This window comes from Osmerus mordax, chromosome 16 (genome assembly GCF_038355195.1).
Source record: "Osmerus mordax isolate fOsmMor3 chromosome 16, fOsmMor3.pri, whole genome shotgun sequence".
Lineage (NCBI taxonomy): Eukaryota > Metazoa > Chordata > Actinopteri > Osmeriformes > Osmeridae > Osmerus > Osmerus mordax.
The window spans coordinates 11,351,420-11,368,371 of record NC_090065.1 but is presented as its reverse complement, the minus strand read 5'-3'; the positions used below and the strand labels follow the sequence as shown (position 1 = coordinate 11,368,371).

General features: G+C 40.7%; 2 protein-coding genes across 2 annotated transcripts; one reads left to right on the top strand and one right to left on the bottom strand.

The window, feature by feature from the left end:
- Positions 1-793: 793 nt before the first annotated feature.
- On the bottom strand, positions 794-3,682 carry cplx4c (complexin 4c). The gene is made up of 3 exons (XM_067253820.1): positions 3,507-3,682; positions 1,339-1,426; positions 794-1,062 (listed from the first exon to the last, which is right to left on the bottom strand). The coding sequence occupies exons 1-3, from the start codon at positions 3,680-3,682 to the stop codon at positions 844-846; spliced, it is 483 nt and encodes a 160-aa protein (XP_067109921.1). The 3' UTR covers positions 794-843.
- Positions 3,683-9,078: 5,396 nt separating this feature from the next.
- On the top strand, positions 9,079-13,467 carry atcayb (ATCAY kinesin light chain interacting caytaxin b). The gene is made up of 11 exons (XM_067253095.1): positions 9,079-9,155; positions 10,047-10,105; positions 10,541-10,768; positions 11,016-11,171; positions 11,374-11,476; positions 11,740-11,871; positions 12,182-12,268; positions 12,600-12,698; positions 12,966-12,992; positions 13,106-13,147; positions 13,422-13,467. Exons 1-11 carry the CDS (start codon positions 9,079-9,081, stop codon positions 13,459-13,461), a joined length of 1,050 nt encoding a protein of 349 aa, XP_067109196.1. The 3' UTR covers positions 13,462-13,467.
- The last annotated feature ends 3,485 nt before the right edge of the window (positions 13,468-16,952 follow it).

The window sequence follows — 16,952 nt, the reverse complement described above, 5'->3', positions numbered from 1 at the left end:
ATACTACACAGTACATCGTGTCCAGATTCAGATTGTTAAACAATTATTACAATTATATTTATAACAGTAGGATCCTTGAGAAAAAAGGGATTGATAAAGTGCATGCATGGTTTACTATGATCTTTTAAAAGGATTAGCAGGCTATATGTGAGATGGATATTTTAAAGGACGACATACAATTGTTTTGTTTGACAAACTTCATTAATATACAAATGCTAAGAGTTGTATGATTTAAGAAACATCAAGAGTTTAATGTATTGTAACATTATTTAATAGTTTATTAATTATTACCTACATTTGACTGAGTGGGATTATATCACTGTTCATTAAATGTAATTACACTTGTTGAACTGTATTCACAGTGGCAACTGTTTTTTATATATATGTATATCATTTTGTTACTAATACAATCACAGGCAGATATTAATAATAAAATGTGTACCATCAATGAGGAGTCACTGTTCCTCTAGATGCAAAACCTTTACCCCTTCTTGGGTAATTTAAATCATTTTTAAATTATTAACTGTGTATTCGCAGAATAAAAAAGTTTTTGAAATCAAAGAATTTATAGTGTAATTGATCTGTGTGAACCTCTGTTTATGGAGAATGTGTTTCCAGAATACACAAAGACGATATCGTCAGTGTTGTTAAGTACTGACTTAATTGGGATATCTATATCAAAAATATTTGGTAGCTTTGTTATGTTGCATTTGGGAGATCTTGAAGCAGTGATCTAACGACACATGTAACATCTGTATTTAAAACTATGAATTCGATATTTTGGTGACTTGGATTTTGACGTGTGGCTGAAGTCCATTTGTGGAAGAGGAATCCTGTGAATAATCACATGACAACACACTTCTCCTCTGCTGCCTGCTTCACCTCTGTCATAGTGGTCTGAGCTTTGATTCTTATTGCATCCATGTCCATGTTTTGAAGATTGCCCAGGAGTGAGTCATTGATCTCCTCCTCTTCTTCATCCTCTTCTACCATCTTGGCAAGATCCTCTGGAAGGTCAATATCATCTCCCGCCATCTGGATGGTTGCATCGTCTTGACCGCTCTGAGAGCGAGAAAATGAGGTTCAATGCATCTGTAGTTATGATATCCACACAACTAAATATACACAACAGAAAAAATACAAGGATACATTATTTTGGGGAGATTGAGAACACATAGCCAGATAACTGACTTTGAAAAAGAAGGCATGCTTGTTAACCACTAGACAAACTGCAGATTTATAAAAGTACGGAATCAAGTACATTTTAATAAAGGAAGATTTTTGTAATTGGACGTTGTGCAGTCAAAAGAGTTGTGTTCATAAATGGGAAACAATTACCTCTGGGAGGCGATACTTGTCTCTCAGAGCTACCCTGAGATTGGCCCTCTCAGCCTTTTTAACAGCAAAATCCTGATCTCGCTGAATCCTGGAGGGGAAAAGTACTCGGATTAAAAAGTCACCAATGACCTACACATCAATAAATTGTTGCATGCATTTTTTTGATTGGTATTTCAGATACATTCAAAATAAATACATGCACTTATTACATAAAATAAATAGATGAATGATACAACTGCATTGGTTCAAAATGAATGAAATGAAATTAATTTAAAAAAATTAAGTGAAAGACTCTTCATTTATTTGTATATTGATAGTGTTGTTTGTTAGATAGTGGTCTATATTAAACATGTAGTATTGTCTTGCTTATTTAGTATTCTGTACATTCATGTGTTACATGCTTTTATTTTAATGGTGGATTCAGGCCTTAAAATATAAATAATGACTCATAAATGTATGTGCTGTATAAAGCCTAATGAAAAACAGTAACATGAATACAGAAATGTTGGTACCCCTGCTCTGGTCATGTTTGAAGACCTCAAGTGTCCAGCCCCGAACAGAAGGACCATGCATTAAAGGGTCACTGGAGGTTGGAAGCTGGACAAGAGAACAGGTGGTTTGCAACTGAGCATTCCAAGAAAGTCCATTGTTTTCTGAGCAGTTTAATCTCACTGTCATGTGGATCTTCAAGGAAAATATTCCATGCGGTGAACTGGCTTTTATATATGCACTGCAAATCAAATAATTGGTGTGTGAGCTAATATTATTACACTTCTATTGAAGGTGCCATGGTTGATCAAGGCCACTTTGGATTAGACTTCATTACAGTACCATGGTTGATTGCACTACAGTAGATACAGTAGCTCTATAGAGGCGTCTAGGATATATTTCTGTCCTTTATACTGCACTGGTTATATAAAGATAATATACAAACAAAATGCTGTAATGCTAAATGCTGTCACTTTAATTACATTTAATGAACAGTGATATAATCCCACTCAGTCAAATGTAGGTAATAATTAATAAACTATTAAATAATGTTACAATACATTAAACTCTTGATGTTTCTTAAATCATACAACTCTTAGCATTTGTATATTAATGAAGTTTGTCAAACAAAACAATTGTATGTCGTCCTTTAAAATATCCATCTCACATATAGCCTGCTAATCCTTTTAAAAGATCATAGTAAACCATGCATGCACTTTATCAATCCCTTTTTTCTCAAGGATCCTACTGTTATAAATATAATTGTAATAATTGTTTAACAATCTGAATCTGGACACGATGTACTGTGTAGTATGGGTCCACTGATTCAGACTGTGCATGGCAAGTCACCATGGCAAAAGGGGAGGAGCTTGATAACTCATCCACTGTCCGATTGGTGTCACCTCAAATGGTCTTTTGCCTCCTACGCAGAATCTTAACAGTTGTTGTTAGCCAGACTGACAGATAGACCCTAATCTCCTTCTCAGGCTAATTTTAACTTTGACTGTAGCTCCCAGTGACTGTACCATGTAAGCCATCTAACTGTACATCATCCAAACTCTCATGCACACATGCAAACAAATGCATATACATTCACTAGCAAATATTCACACACATTCAAAGTAATACCCAATTCATATTTGTGCATTCACATACACATACTCATAAGATTAGCAGCCATGCCTGAAACCTAAATATTTGTCAATTTTGTGCCCCCACCCCAATACACACTTCTTACCTTACAACATTAGAAACAATGCTAATCACAGTCACTAATTGTCTGTTTGTATAACATACAGCAGGTCACCTCACACCCCTATTCCAATGTGGAGGCTACTTTACGGTAACTGCCTAGCGTGTTTAACTTTATAAACACTGCCAGGATGGACTTCGTAGTTGTTTGGAGCTGATACATTGGTTTCTGTCACACATGTCGTATAAAGCTGTAAACATGTGTTTACCTTTTCAGCATTCTCAACCTGTTACACATTCTGGCAATCCAAGTTCTGGGACAATTCAGGTTTTGGGATATATTTTACAGTAATATCTTTACCTTGCAGGACTTGTGTAGCTTATGTATTTGAGTAATTGGATTAAACGGCAATACTTGATATGCAAATGCATATACAGCAACCCTTTATATTCCATTCACTTGAACCCCTAAACATCTGCCTACTCACTTCTCCTCCACCAGTTGCTTCTGATACTCCTCAAACTCCTCTCGGGACATGCCTTTGGATGCTGGAGTCTCCTTGCCGTCTGCAGCCGCAGTGCTGTCACCCTCCTCTCCTCCTCCTCCTCCGCCTTTCATATTTTTTAACTTGTCCCCCAACATGTGCTTCATGAGGAATGTCATGGCTGCTGGTGTTCTGGTGTAGAGGCAACACTGTGGAGGAGAGTGAGGGGGTGCCGCAGGGCACCAGTTTAGGGTCAGGAGAACCTCAAATGGAGAGCCAGAAGGAGACTTTTTGGAAGATGGCAATGCTGGGATATTTACAGCAATTTGAAGGTATTCCAGGAGTCCAACCTTGTTAAATAATATCCCCAGACACCATTGACACCTCTGTCTATTGTCTCTGTCAAGGTGAGGGGCTGCGGGTGTCAATATATTCTGGCTAGATTAAAACCGCTCAAGGGCTTAGCTCATTATAGCCTACTGACAATGGGAGCCTTTCACCTTGTAACAAGGTCCCACTGAAAGCCCATAGACTTGTATACACCAACCCCTCTGAAGCCTGCAGGTGCTCTTACACCTCTTACAGTGCAACAGTAGCCTACTACATGAAACAATGAAAAAAAGTATTTGAATGAAATTGAAACAGGATGCATCATTCACAAAATAATCTTGTGAGTTCTTAAGATTGGAGATCTCTGAATTGTTTAATGAAGGCTAAGCTGTATGAAACCCACAAGAACAGGGCAACAATTGACTGTGGCAATCTACAAACACAGGTCGGACAGGTCCCATTTTTATGTGTAAATACAGTAGGTGCTGTATTACCGTAGTAGCTCCTGTACATACAGTGTTATATCAGTAGAAGCAGCATTGTAATGTGCCAACTGGTGCTAAGAGAGAAGGAGTATCTTCCCCTCTCACAGCCTAGCCTCCTTGGTTTGTGACTCCCAGTGAACTTGGATAATGATGTTCGTTCACACCTAGAGTGGTTAGAGCGATTACCCCTAAACGGACAAATTAACAGACACAAACACTCATAAGATCACACTCACGAGAATTAAGAGTCCTGATTTTAGAATTCTCGTAAGTGCGATCTCATGAGTCTTATGAGACTTAAGACACACCTTAATGCAAATTGGCTTGGTCTTAACAAGGAACATTGCAAGGTGTACTTAAAGCTGTCAGATATCCTCAGGAGACCTTTCCAGCCCATTGACTTTAGCTTAACGTATTAGCATAGTCCCTTAAATGTGACAAGAGCCAGAGTGGATTCACAAGATTTGGAATTATTTTGGGATTAAAGTTAAATTACTTTTATTTATTTAGTTGTGGCAAACATCACCATCTTCAAATTCTGTCTTGTCGTCTACGTCTTTCATATAATACCGTGTAGCATGGACGCTTTGTGGGTTGAAAAACACACACCCAGGAAAGATGACCTTTTTTTGTAGTGCCAAGAGACTTACACTACTGCATGACAGGTGAGGGCAGGTTGCAGCTTATCTTCTTAGAAAAGGACCTGTTTTCAGTTTGTCCAACATTTAGGCTACCAAACCAGACGAGGAGAAAGAGAAACTTTTATAAATGACTTCAATTTTGGCACACACACATGCATGCTGGAGCGTCCAGAGCCAAAATTCAACTGCCACATTTGACCCATCCTGCTGCTCCTGCCTCCCAGGGCAGCCAGGAGCAGCAGGAGTCAAATTATTAAAGGGGGGGGAGTTCAATTGTGAGTGCGAGTTAACTTATCAACGGAGTGGGGGGAGTGGGATTTTCTTTTGGGGGGTGGGGCAACGTTACTGAACATGGGTCCCCCCCGGACCTTTACATGGGGCCCCCTGGGCCTACCCTTTGACCCCACCTGATGGCGTTTAAGAGGTGAGCAGATTCGTGGTGTTGCATGTTTGGACCACAGCAGTACGCTCTCTTACACCATCTTGTGGTAGAACTGTATAATAATAGAAAATACAATACTGTGTGAGGTTTAGAGAAGACAGATGCCTACACACAGATACCCACACACAGACATGTCTTGCCTGTATACCGTAGTTAGATAACCATCCCAAAAAACTGAAAAACTCCAACCCCAGAACATCAAATTCAAAATAAGTATTTTTCAAAACATTATGACCATGGACAATCTCAAAATTATTAATCATGTAATTTACTATATCTATAAATATAATAGTTAATCCATTTAGGTTTTCCTTTAAAAAAAATGTCCATACTATATGCCTAATGATATTTTGTAGTCATCATTGTTCACCACTATTTCTATGTGGGGCAAAAGCTTTTACAAGCTGCTGCTTAGACGGAGCATGGAAATGTGCAGAGTGATGTTATTAATAGAACGATGTAAACACACCCCATAATGCATTTCACTCTGCCAACTAGCCAATCAGAAAAAAACACTGGCTGGTCTACAGGGGGAAGCACAGCGCCAGAGGGATGATGCTCTCTGTTTGCTGACACTGCCCAGAGCCTAGTGCAGCTGTGTGTGGAGAAGCAGGAGGGGGAGGGACTCACGCGTCACAGACAGAGTGAGAGAACAGGGAGAGGGAATTATGAGGAGGAGTTTATCAAAGAGAGAGAATGAGAGCTACTGGAAGAGTAGAGCAGAGAGCGAGAGAGAGAAAGAGAGAGATGATGTTGCCAGGGAACCATGGCCAAGGGAGAACGGTTCACGTTTAACAGCTTGAGAGGGACACATGCAGGAACGCACCAGGACACACGCCACAGTCATTGCATTCAGAAAGGCAAACTAAACACTTGATCCAGTGGTAGCCCAGATAATATACTGCACCATAAACACACACACACACACAGAGAAAAGCATCCAAGAGAAAAGGACTGCAGATGAAATTACATAACAGTCGGCTCCCAGAGTGATATCATCATCAGAGCAGGATTAGAGCAAGGGGGTGATGGCACTAATCTGGTGAAGAGAGGGCGAAAATGAGAGAAGAGGATGGATACCAGACCCTGGCCTAAATGAATGCGCGCAAACAGATCAGCAGACAACTTAATAACATGGCGAGGATTATCCATTGTTCAAAACTAACGGTGGGAGGAATGCAGGAATCCAGCTGAGACAGAAACCGTGTTTGTGAGGGTTGTTTTCGACCCAGAGCTCTTTCGCCCGATCGCAGCTCGTACCGTCCCAGTCTCCTTCGGAACCGCAAAGACCAGGATTCTCTTTGCTTTTGTTTGGTTTACAGCTGGAGCTGATGCTGAGCCCACAAGGCAGTCAACAAGTCTCACCTACGGATGAAAAGATGTCCCAGATCTACCTCGACTCCCCTGAGTAGGAATTCTCTGACTCAAAACAAGAAGACAACTATCAGCTACTGCACGGAGTGAAGTACATTGCACGTGAGTATTTGAGTCACTGCATTTTATGTTTGTGGTCCTTTGTAAACAGGATTTCGGAATGGCTTTTAGCGGTGCCCTTCTTCTGACAAACAGCAGGTGAGGGCTTAGGGGCGACAGAGATGATGTGCTTGTGAGTGATGCTCACAGACTTCTCTCGGTCTTAGTCTATCGTGTGTCTGACATTTAATTCATCTAATGTGGTTAAAATTACAACGACAGTGTCTTTCTCTATCTGTCAAGCTGGGGGATTCTTTAGCAGGATATTGGAGTCAGTATCCTCCTACGCAGAATACTTCATCAGCCTGACTTCCAGCCTCTAGCTTACTGTGTACATTCTGATCAAGGACACAGCCAACTGCTCACCTGATCTCTTAGACCTGACATCAACACAACCTGATATTAACATACTGCATACACAAACATATACAGCATAGAACATGTCTGAAACCAACAATCAGCATCTTCATATCATGACATCAACATAACTTGACATTAGCGTACTGAATGTGCGGCATATACTTTTGAAGGTAACGTGCTATGAATTGAGCAGCCAAGTATCAACATGTCTATATCCCTGCATCTTTATAACTTGACGTCAATATCTTATCTCATATAAACATATCCACATATTACCTGTACAGCAACAACAACTGTACACTTTTCATCATCAGATATCCATAAATCTATTACATGACCTGAGAAGAACATTACACATAGATTGAGCACATATCTCAAATGAATCAAACACATAACGTGTATGTCTTGATTAGTCACAGACAAATCTAAAATCTATGTCTGTAAACTGGTACCACAATATCCAGAGTATGATGTCACCATCTAATGAATCCATCATCGTTAAACTCCTGCCTGATATCATCGTCTCCACATCCCTGTTTCTATAGCCAAATTATAGTCAGATCAATGTTTCTATTGAGTGGTGTATCAAAAAATCCCTGTAGCTTTGAGGCACAATGCGCCTGATGTTAAACATGAGCGTTCATCAGGCGCCGAATAGAATGGGAAGCATGTGAGCTGGTCGGGCGGGAGAACGAGGGGACTGGTCACCATCTGGAGCTGAAGCCTGGTGAACACGTGCTGCTGACTCGTTAGTGAGGCCTGTCTGTCTGTCGGTCTGTCTGTCTGTCTGTCTGTCTGTATGTCTGTCCCAACCTTGTGTGAGCAGCTGGAGCCATGGCCAATGACATCTGCACAGACAGCAGCACACACTAATCTTCTGCTTCAGTGTGAATTTGTTGGTTCAGCCCTAATAAACAAGGGATTACTACATGTTCTATGGAGGAGAAGTTCTATGTTTACAAGAGAAAGAGAGGAAATGAAAGAGTAACGTGACACATTGTATTTTTTTCCAGTTGCTCTGTAAGCAAACTTCCTCTCCACCAGAAAGGGCCCAAGGGCATTAGGGTCCTCTTAGTCACCATTTGCAGATTTGTTACACATGGGCACCCTTGCCAGGGTAAAAAACATCACTGCCATGCCACTGGACAAATGGACTCGGCAAAGGTCTGCACTTGTATAATGCTTGACCTAATTAGTGGTGGAAGCACAGACACACACGCACACACACACATTCCACCCCTCCCACACACATACACTCAAAAATTTTCACATGCGATACACTCAAACATTTCTCACATGCGATACACACATGATGTTCACTCCTCAGTCACGCTTGATATGTTGTTCGCATGACAGCACGCCACACACAGTTGAGAGCGGGGCGCCCAGCTCTTAGATGACATGACGTCACTCTGCTCAGAGAAAGGCATACTCATAGCTTGAGGATTTCATGATGTCATCCGTTGGTTAAGCTATGGCTGTGTTTGTGTTTACATGGATGCGTGTCAGATACCCTTATTTAATTGTGAAATGGAGTTAAGAGTAGCCTTCTTTTTTTTTTAAGCCTGAAAGACATGATGAGCAATATAATGCTAACATGTATGTGTAGACCCTTGCAGACAGCAAAAACCCATCATCAAACCACTCCTTGTTTTGCTCAAATGTGTTTGGTTTCACATCCTCCATCAGGTTATAGGTATACATTGTGTTATTGTAGTGTTATCAACTCTTTGGTTTGTGTTTATTATTCTTAATAATATTATTACCAGTTTCACTGATCCAGGTGATGATTGTGACGTTTATGTCATCTGCAGCGACCTCTGACCTGTCCTTTTGGTTGGAGGATGTGCTCAGCGGAGGTGACTTTCCGCATGGACAATATGGAGGTGAAGGACGAGTGGCAGGATGAAGACTTCCCCAGGTGGGCTAGACGGTCTCCTGTCTCACTATGTTGCAGACCAGGATCCAGTCAAGTAGTCCTCAATCAGAGCTCTAAAATCACATTGAGTTTGCCCACTTGTTCTATTGTCTATGGGCTCACAAAGATAAACAAGTCTTGAAAAACTACAGAAAAGTACATTGTTTCATTAAGTAGTTTGGTAACACTTTATTTGCAGAGTCAATCTGGTTAAAATGGCTATGTTTGTAAAGTTAAATCATTACATCATAATTACAATCTACTAATACATTAGTTCATTACTTCTATAGAGCTACAGTATGTGCAGTAATTTAGTACCAATACATGAATATTTCATGCAGTTCAGTGGTGGCCCTGTTTGTGTAGGGTTCCATATTTTTCCTTCCTTCACCACCACTCAGTATACTCTTTCTTCCTCCTCTTTTACCCCTCTTTCTCTCTTATTTGTCTGCATAAAGACACTGACACGGGTATAATCATAGCTATTGCACAGGCATTGATGTGGCTTTTACTGCACAAGTCTGTCAAGACTGAGGCAGGCTAGTATTTAAAATACAGCTTCCAGCTCCTTCTGTCTCTTCACTGCCCCTTATAATCCCCATGTATTATCATGAAACATCCTGAGAAAGCATTCATTACTGGTGTTTGTTTTAGACACTAAAAACATACTCTGTCACTCTTTTATAGAGAACAAAGGAAGCCCCAAGGCAGAAGCCTCTTAATGGTCAAGATTGATTGAATACTTTATTTTCAGAAAGAAAAAAAAACTTGTAATGAGTCCTAATAGACATCAATTGATTTAATACCATTAAAAGCTATACCAAATACCTTCAGGCAAACATTTGGGAACGGAGTGGTTTCTGACAGGGTTCTCTGGTTGTGTGTTCTGTGTAGGCCTCTGCCAGAAGAGGGGGAACTGGAGAACCACTGTGGTCTCACTGACCACAAAGTCGGTACGTACAGTACATCCTGACTGCTGTATCCAAATGACAGATTGGTTGAGTACAATAACCATTAAATGAACGAATGAATGGAGGAAGGAAGGGATTCATTCATTCTATAAATCAATGCCATAAATGTATATTTATTTATTATTTGTCCAGTTTGTTTAAACTACTTATTCCTTGAAGGGCTTTATTGACACATTAGTTTTAAACCACTGCATCCTATCATGTACAATGGCACCGGAAAAACAAGTTAATAATGCTGTCTGTGGGTCTCTACAAGAACAGAAAGCAAAGATTTTTTAAATAAAATCTAAATACATCCCAAGCAACCCCATATTGCAGAAACCCCCCAAATGTTTTTTAATTAAAAAATCTGCGGGGGTAGACTTTAATATAAAGTGTGGTCAAGGACTTTTTGTCAAGATAGTTTCCTACTTCTAGCTCCGCCCACCACTCTGAATGTGGGTGAGTCTGCCGCCCATTGCAAACGCCGTACGCTTGTGGCTCCGGAGATGAACTTGTCCCTAGACCAGAGTGAGGGATCGGTGCTCTCAGATGACTTCCTGGAAACGCCCGATGACCTGGACATCAACGTGGATGACATCGAGACCCCTGACGACAATGACTCGCTTGAATTTATCAACAACAGCAACGAGTTGGAGTGGGAAGGTTAGACAAAGGGGACTCTGAGGGAGCAGTATAAAACAATTGTTTTATACAAATGTTTTATACAATGTATTTAGCATATTCACAAGTAAATATATTCAGATAGTCAATATTATATCTTTATATTATACTTACATTTTGCAATATATTGGATTTGTTGCATAACATAATGTTTTAGGCTACCGTAATTGATAATTGATTAATTATAAATGGGAGGCTACCATACCTTATTACCGTATTATTTTGTTAGATGACACCCCGGTGGCGAGTGCCAAGAGTCTACCCGGTGACCACGAAGAGGAGGACAGCGCTGAACGCCTTTGGAGGACCGTGGTCATCGGGGACCAGGAGCAGAGGATAGACATGCAGGTCATCAGGCCCTACCTGAGGGTGGTCACGCACGGAGGTTAGAAGACGTGCACGTGTGTGTGTGTGTGGACGTGTGTGTACATAGGTTTAGATTTTTTAAGATGTGGAACAATAATATCATCAAAGGTACAATATTGAACTCTCTCTATCCCCTCTCTCTATCCTCTCTCTCTCTCTTTCTCTTCTCTCTCTCTCTCTCTCTCTCTCTCTCTCTCTCTCTCTCTCTCTCTCTCTCTCAGGTTACTATGGAGAGGGGCTGAATGCCATCATAGTGTTTGCTGCCTGCTATCTCCCTGACAGCAGTTGTGAGGACTATACCTACATCATGGAGAACCTTTTCCTGTAAGAACCTCTATATTATATTATAATATATTAAACACATTTGCTAAACCTTTCCAACAGTTTAGTTGCCTTTTCTATGCTTTGATTTTAACTGCTTGATCAGGATATTGACACCGTCTATTACAATCACAATTCAATTAGAATTTACAGAATTTGTTTTGTAATACATAAGATCAGTAGTATATCAACTGTAAAGTCAGAACCATATTTTCTGTACCGAAAGTATGTGTTTGTGTGTGTTCATATTTGTGTGTGTATCTCAGGTATGTGATCAGTAGCCTGGAGCTTCTGGTAGCTGAGGACTACATGATCATCTACCTGAATGGAGCCACGCCTCGCAGAAGGATGCCTGGCATCAGCTGGCTAAGGAGATGCTACCAGATGATTGACAGGAGGTAAGACACTGGATAACCAATCAGCAATTGCCAATGGCTTTTTCATCTCCACAGTTGTCAGTCGATAGCTCTATAGGTGCTCTCGATCGATTATGTCACCCTGTACCATATATGTGGGAGGAATAACTGCTTGAAATGTGGCCCGTTTACTGTTCTAAAGTAGCATGATCAAGTAGCACGACTAACAAGCTAACTTAATAACAGGACAATATTGCATCATATAGCATGACTTCTATTACTAATGACTAATGAGAAAGTTGAAGAGCTGCTCAATGTGAAATGTTGCTTTGGGTCCGGCTCTTCTCTGTAGGCTGAGGAAAAATCTGAAGTGTCTGATCATCGTTCATGCCTCCTGGTTCATACGTACCGTTCTGGCCCTCTCCAGACCTTTCATCAGGTAAGGTCCATCGGGAATCCACCATGGAACGAAGATCCATGACACATCACACTCCATGAGGAATTAGAAGGCTGGGGAGAAGCCTGAAAGAAACAAAAGTGAAACGTCCATTATTTTCTCACGGCTTCTGTTCCGTTTGAAAACCTCGAATCTGATCGGGGCAATTCCATCATGTCATGTATCAATTCATCGGACGTCTTTATCCAAAGAGAAACACGCGGGGGATTTGAACCTAAGACGTCTTGATCTGCAGACCTCTAGATCTATACCACTGAGCCATACAGTAGCTATCTGGTAGTGACTGTGGGGTGTTGCTGTTGCCCGTCTGTAGTGTGAAGTTCATGGATAAGATCCGGTATGTTCAGACCCTGGAGGAACTGAGTCAGATCGTCCCGATGGAACACGTGCAGATTCCGGTGGGTGTGCTGCAGTAAGTCCTCACAGCCCCCAGAGGTCACTAATAAGACAGTTAACACTAGTAACAGTAAAGCAATGTCATCTCCAGAAAATTATGCCTTTGCCAAACCTAACCAGGTCAATAGCGATATATATTCGTTTGAAATAGTACCTGCATATTTTAAGTTCATATGTAGACCATGAATTACAATACCAAATGTTGACAATTAGAAATGATAAGTTATAGTTAGTCGGTGGAATGTAGTGAGTCACAAAATAAAACGTTGGCCTTTTTCATCAGGTACGACGACGAGAAGATAAGAGCACGGTAAGGAGGTTTTTAAAAACACGTTTATGTACTAAACCTGGACCTGGTTCAGATGTACGGTATCACATTTGTTGTAAATGCCACTATCAAGCTGTTCTCTTCCAACCCTAAAGGCTGGAGCTGGAACAGCCGACAAAGCCTGGCCCTACAGAGAGGTGACCCATTTACTGTCCGCAGACTGACATGTGTTCTGGTATAATAAGTCAGTTCAGAACAGGTCACTAGTTTATTGGTGATCACGTGTTGTTTATGTCTTTTATGATTCATTCTTTAATTGTATATCATTTGGCAAGACCCTTTATCTATGCTCATTTAAATTGAGAAACATTCTAGTTCAGGATCTGGTTTTGCCGCGAACGTAAACCAGAGTTAATTAGTAGCTGAATGTTGTGTGCCAAATGTTGTGTTGAAACACTTGTTGTGTTTCAGGCCGAAATCAATGCTATACGACGCTGGGCGTGACATTTGACGTGAGGCAAGTGTTCTTCCTCCCATCATATTAGTCTACCACCTTTTTTTAGGGAGTTTTTTATGTCTGTATCTACTGAACTTAGCTGCACGAAAGAAGAAACTTCTAAATGGATATGGGTTCCTCCTTCCGTCCTGGCTGGACGTTCATTTAAAGGCCGACCTGCACCACTTGTTACATAAAGCACATATGCTCAGCTCTTTATCGCACCCTACCCCAGACACATTGATCACTGCTATTTTTACTGGGCAGCAATGCAGAGAGGGACATAAGGCCCAGGCAGCCGGACGGGCAGGGCACACTGCGTGTTGAAACTGGGGGAGTACCCGCCCCAGCAGGGGAGGTTATTTCAGAAGCACTCAAACGCCACCAACACCCCCCGGGTCACAGACTGTGCTTATGATCCGATCCATAGATCACCCACATATTCCCTGCCACAGCTGCCATTTAGGTGGGTACAGTGTGTGTGTGTGGGGGGGGGGGGGGGGGAGTAGGGACTGGCTTCTAGGGAACATATCTGTTGGACTAGTGAGATGGGGTTCAGGGGCTACAGGAAAAAAATAAATAAATAAACATGATGAGTCCAGTGGAATTCATCAGCTAGTGTACCCTATCCTTCACCAGCGGCAGTGATGATAGTAATGATGATGGCTATGATGATTGCGTTGCAGTTGGCCCTGTATTCACCCTGCATTGAACATTCCTGAGGCTACAGTGGAAAGGTGAAGTGGACCCATGCGGGCGAAGCTTGATCTTGACATATCATCAACGTATCCAATCCTGTCCCCCATTGAGATGCCAAGGCATGCGCTCTGTTGTCAGTGTGATGGCACAGGCACACCTGTAGCACAGTGGACCTTCCAGGGGAGACAACGAACGCCCTGCTACAGAGACTAATCCCTGCAGCACATAAACAGCTCCGAAAAAGCACAGAGAAAGAACTCCTATGTGTCCAACGTTCCAGCTCATTTCCTGCAAATGAAATCTCCTCGCTTCACGAACCTTCAGTCCTACGTCTGAACGTTTCAGCACAATCTCCAATCCCTCTTTGCATGGACAGCTGAGTTTCACCTGTAGTTTGCCTAGTAGCCTAATGCAAAGATCACATACTATTTTACCTGATTAAAGACCAGGCTGGATGAGCATTTTTAAAAGTTTCAATGCAGTTTCATAAATGTCATAGTACCTTCATGAAACAGTAAAATGTGACAAACTGTTTTGTGATTTTGTATTACGGTTATGGTTTTTGTTTTATGTACAGTAAGATGTGATACAAGAAAGGTTTGGTTTCCTACGATTATTTAATTCATAATAATGATATTATTGATAATTGATAACTTACTGAAGGAAGTGACATTGACTGTTTAAATCAGATAAAGGCAGCTACAGTACTGCATGTGCTTATTTATTGTGTACCAGAGATTATTTGCCATGTGTTCTATAAAGGTTCATGGTTAATATATGGCATGCTGTTTTATATTGTATTTCCTTGTCATCTGTCAATGATAAAACGTAGTTTTCTGCTCTTGATTATAGATATTTCATTTAGGGATACAGTACATCCCTTTCTCCCTTGTGTTAATGCCAACATTCATTTGAGAGTTATGCATTACTGTAAACAAACTAGACCATTGTTAGTGACAATATTATGTATTTTGAAGTCAACTGATTTGCTTACATTCCACATTAAATGTGCCATGAATGAAACTATAAATAAAATAAATGGTACAACCTGCTCACTTGGTTATTAGACATGAAGAGCATAAAAGTATCCTTGAAGAATCTTTGGATATTTGATTTCATCGTAAAACCACCTGCCTACAATATAATAATTTTGTGTGACTCAGTGTCTAAGAGAGGGGCTCCATTGTGTTATCTTGAGGACATGTTCCTTGATGTCATTTGTTTGGTAGAATAATGGCAGCTAAACACAATGTAATTATGATTTATGTCTAAGGTTGTTCACTTCTTTAACACACCTCCCTCAGGCAAAGTATTGTTGTTGTTGAAGCTATAAAGAGCTAATTTAGTGGCATCAATGCTCACTAGTAAAAAGGGAATGGAATCACAGGAAGTGTCATTGTTCAGGGTTATACTGGACATGCTACTGCAATGTCCTTACAATCATGACATAATTATTTCAAATACGGATAGCTTAATTTATGATAGATCCATCATAAATGAAGTAATTCCATATTTATTTATTTAGTCATAGCCTCAAAGTTGTTCCAAACCAAGGTCATGAGAGAGAAAACATTATATTGGACAATCTCACTTATGTACTACACCTTATAAAGTAAAATAATGTTTTCTGTGATTGGCAAAAAATTATGTTAGTCAGATGCAGATTTGTTAGAATTTCAAAATGATCAACAGTTCATAATCATGTGCTGCCAACCAACAAAGGATATGAGTTCCATGTTGTGATATCTAAAACTCAAAGTTCAGTTCTTAACATCTAGATAACACAGATAATAAGCTCAATAAAAATTAACTTGGTCATTACCAGATGCATAACTCGTTGCCTTTCTAGTAATAATGTAATCTAATAAGAGCCGAGTTCAAAAAGATTGTGTTTGACATGAACCTTTTGTAAGATAAATCCTAACATATTTTTGACACTGCGTTCCAACACGACCAGAGGCAAAGTGGCTTAGTCACATGGGTTGGGGACATGCCACTAGTTATCCAGCTGGTTGCATCATAAGTATGTATGACGCAGCAGCAGCAGGTCACCACACACGCACATATACACACACAAACACACCACACATACATACACACACACACATACACAAGGCCATCTAAATATAGTGGTTCTGCTTTTTTCACAGAACTCTCTAAGCAAGGACATGTTTCAACCCTCCACATTGATAATATGTGGCTGCATTCAACACAATCAGTATGCTGACCAACACTATCTATGGTCTTGAGGAAGCACTGAGAACCGGCTAATGAAAGACATGGTAAGCTTTTTTCAGTGAATTATTAACAACTCAAAACAAACACTACACACCCTTTCTCAGCCATGTTTTACAAGTTCTTACACACGGCACAGTGATAAAAGACCCATTTCTGATTATGTATTACCATGGGGATATTCAGGAAACTAGTAACATTAAAGAATGAACACAGCTTAGTCTGTGGCCATTTCTCTCTTTTATTCCAGGACTGTGTCTAGTTTGGTGCTTAGATGTCATGTAGGACACTTGTCCTGCTCCTGCTTGGTCCTCCCTTGCCCACAGACCCCCCTGCTGACGGAGGTCCAGCAACAGGTGGACATTTGGAAATCTGCTGGTATGCAAATGTGCACCACCATGCAAACTCTGATTGGACATATCTGTTGTGCAGTAATGGCTTATTGGCTAGCGTAAAAGATACCGATTGGACGGGGGTGCAACAAGGTCTCGCACGAGGTCTTGACAAACTGTGACGCAGGGCTGGTTCCCTTTAAATACCCTCAAGAGAACTACCCAATCAATGGAGTAGTA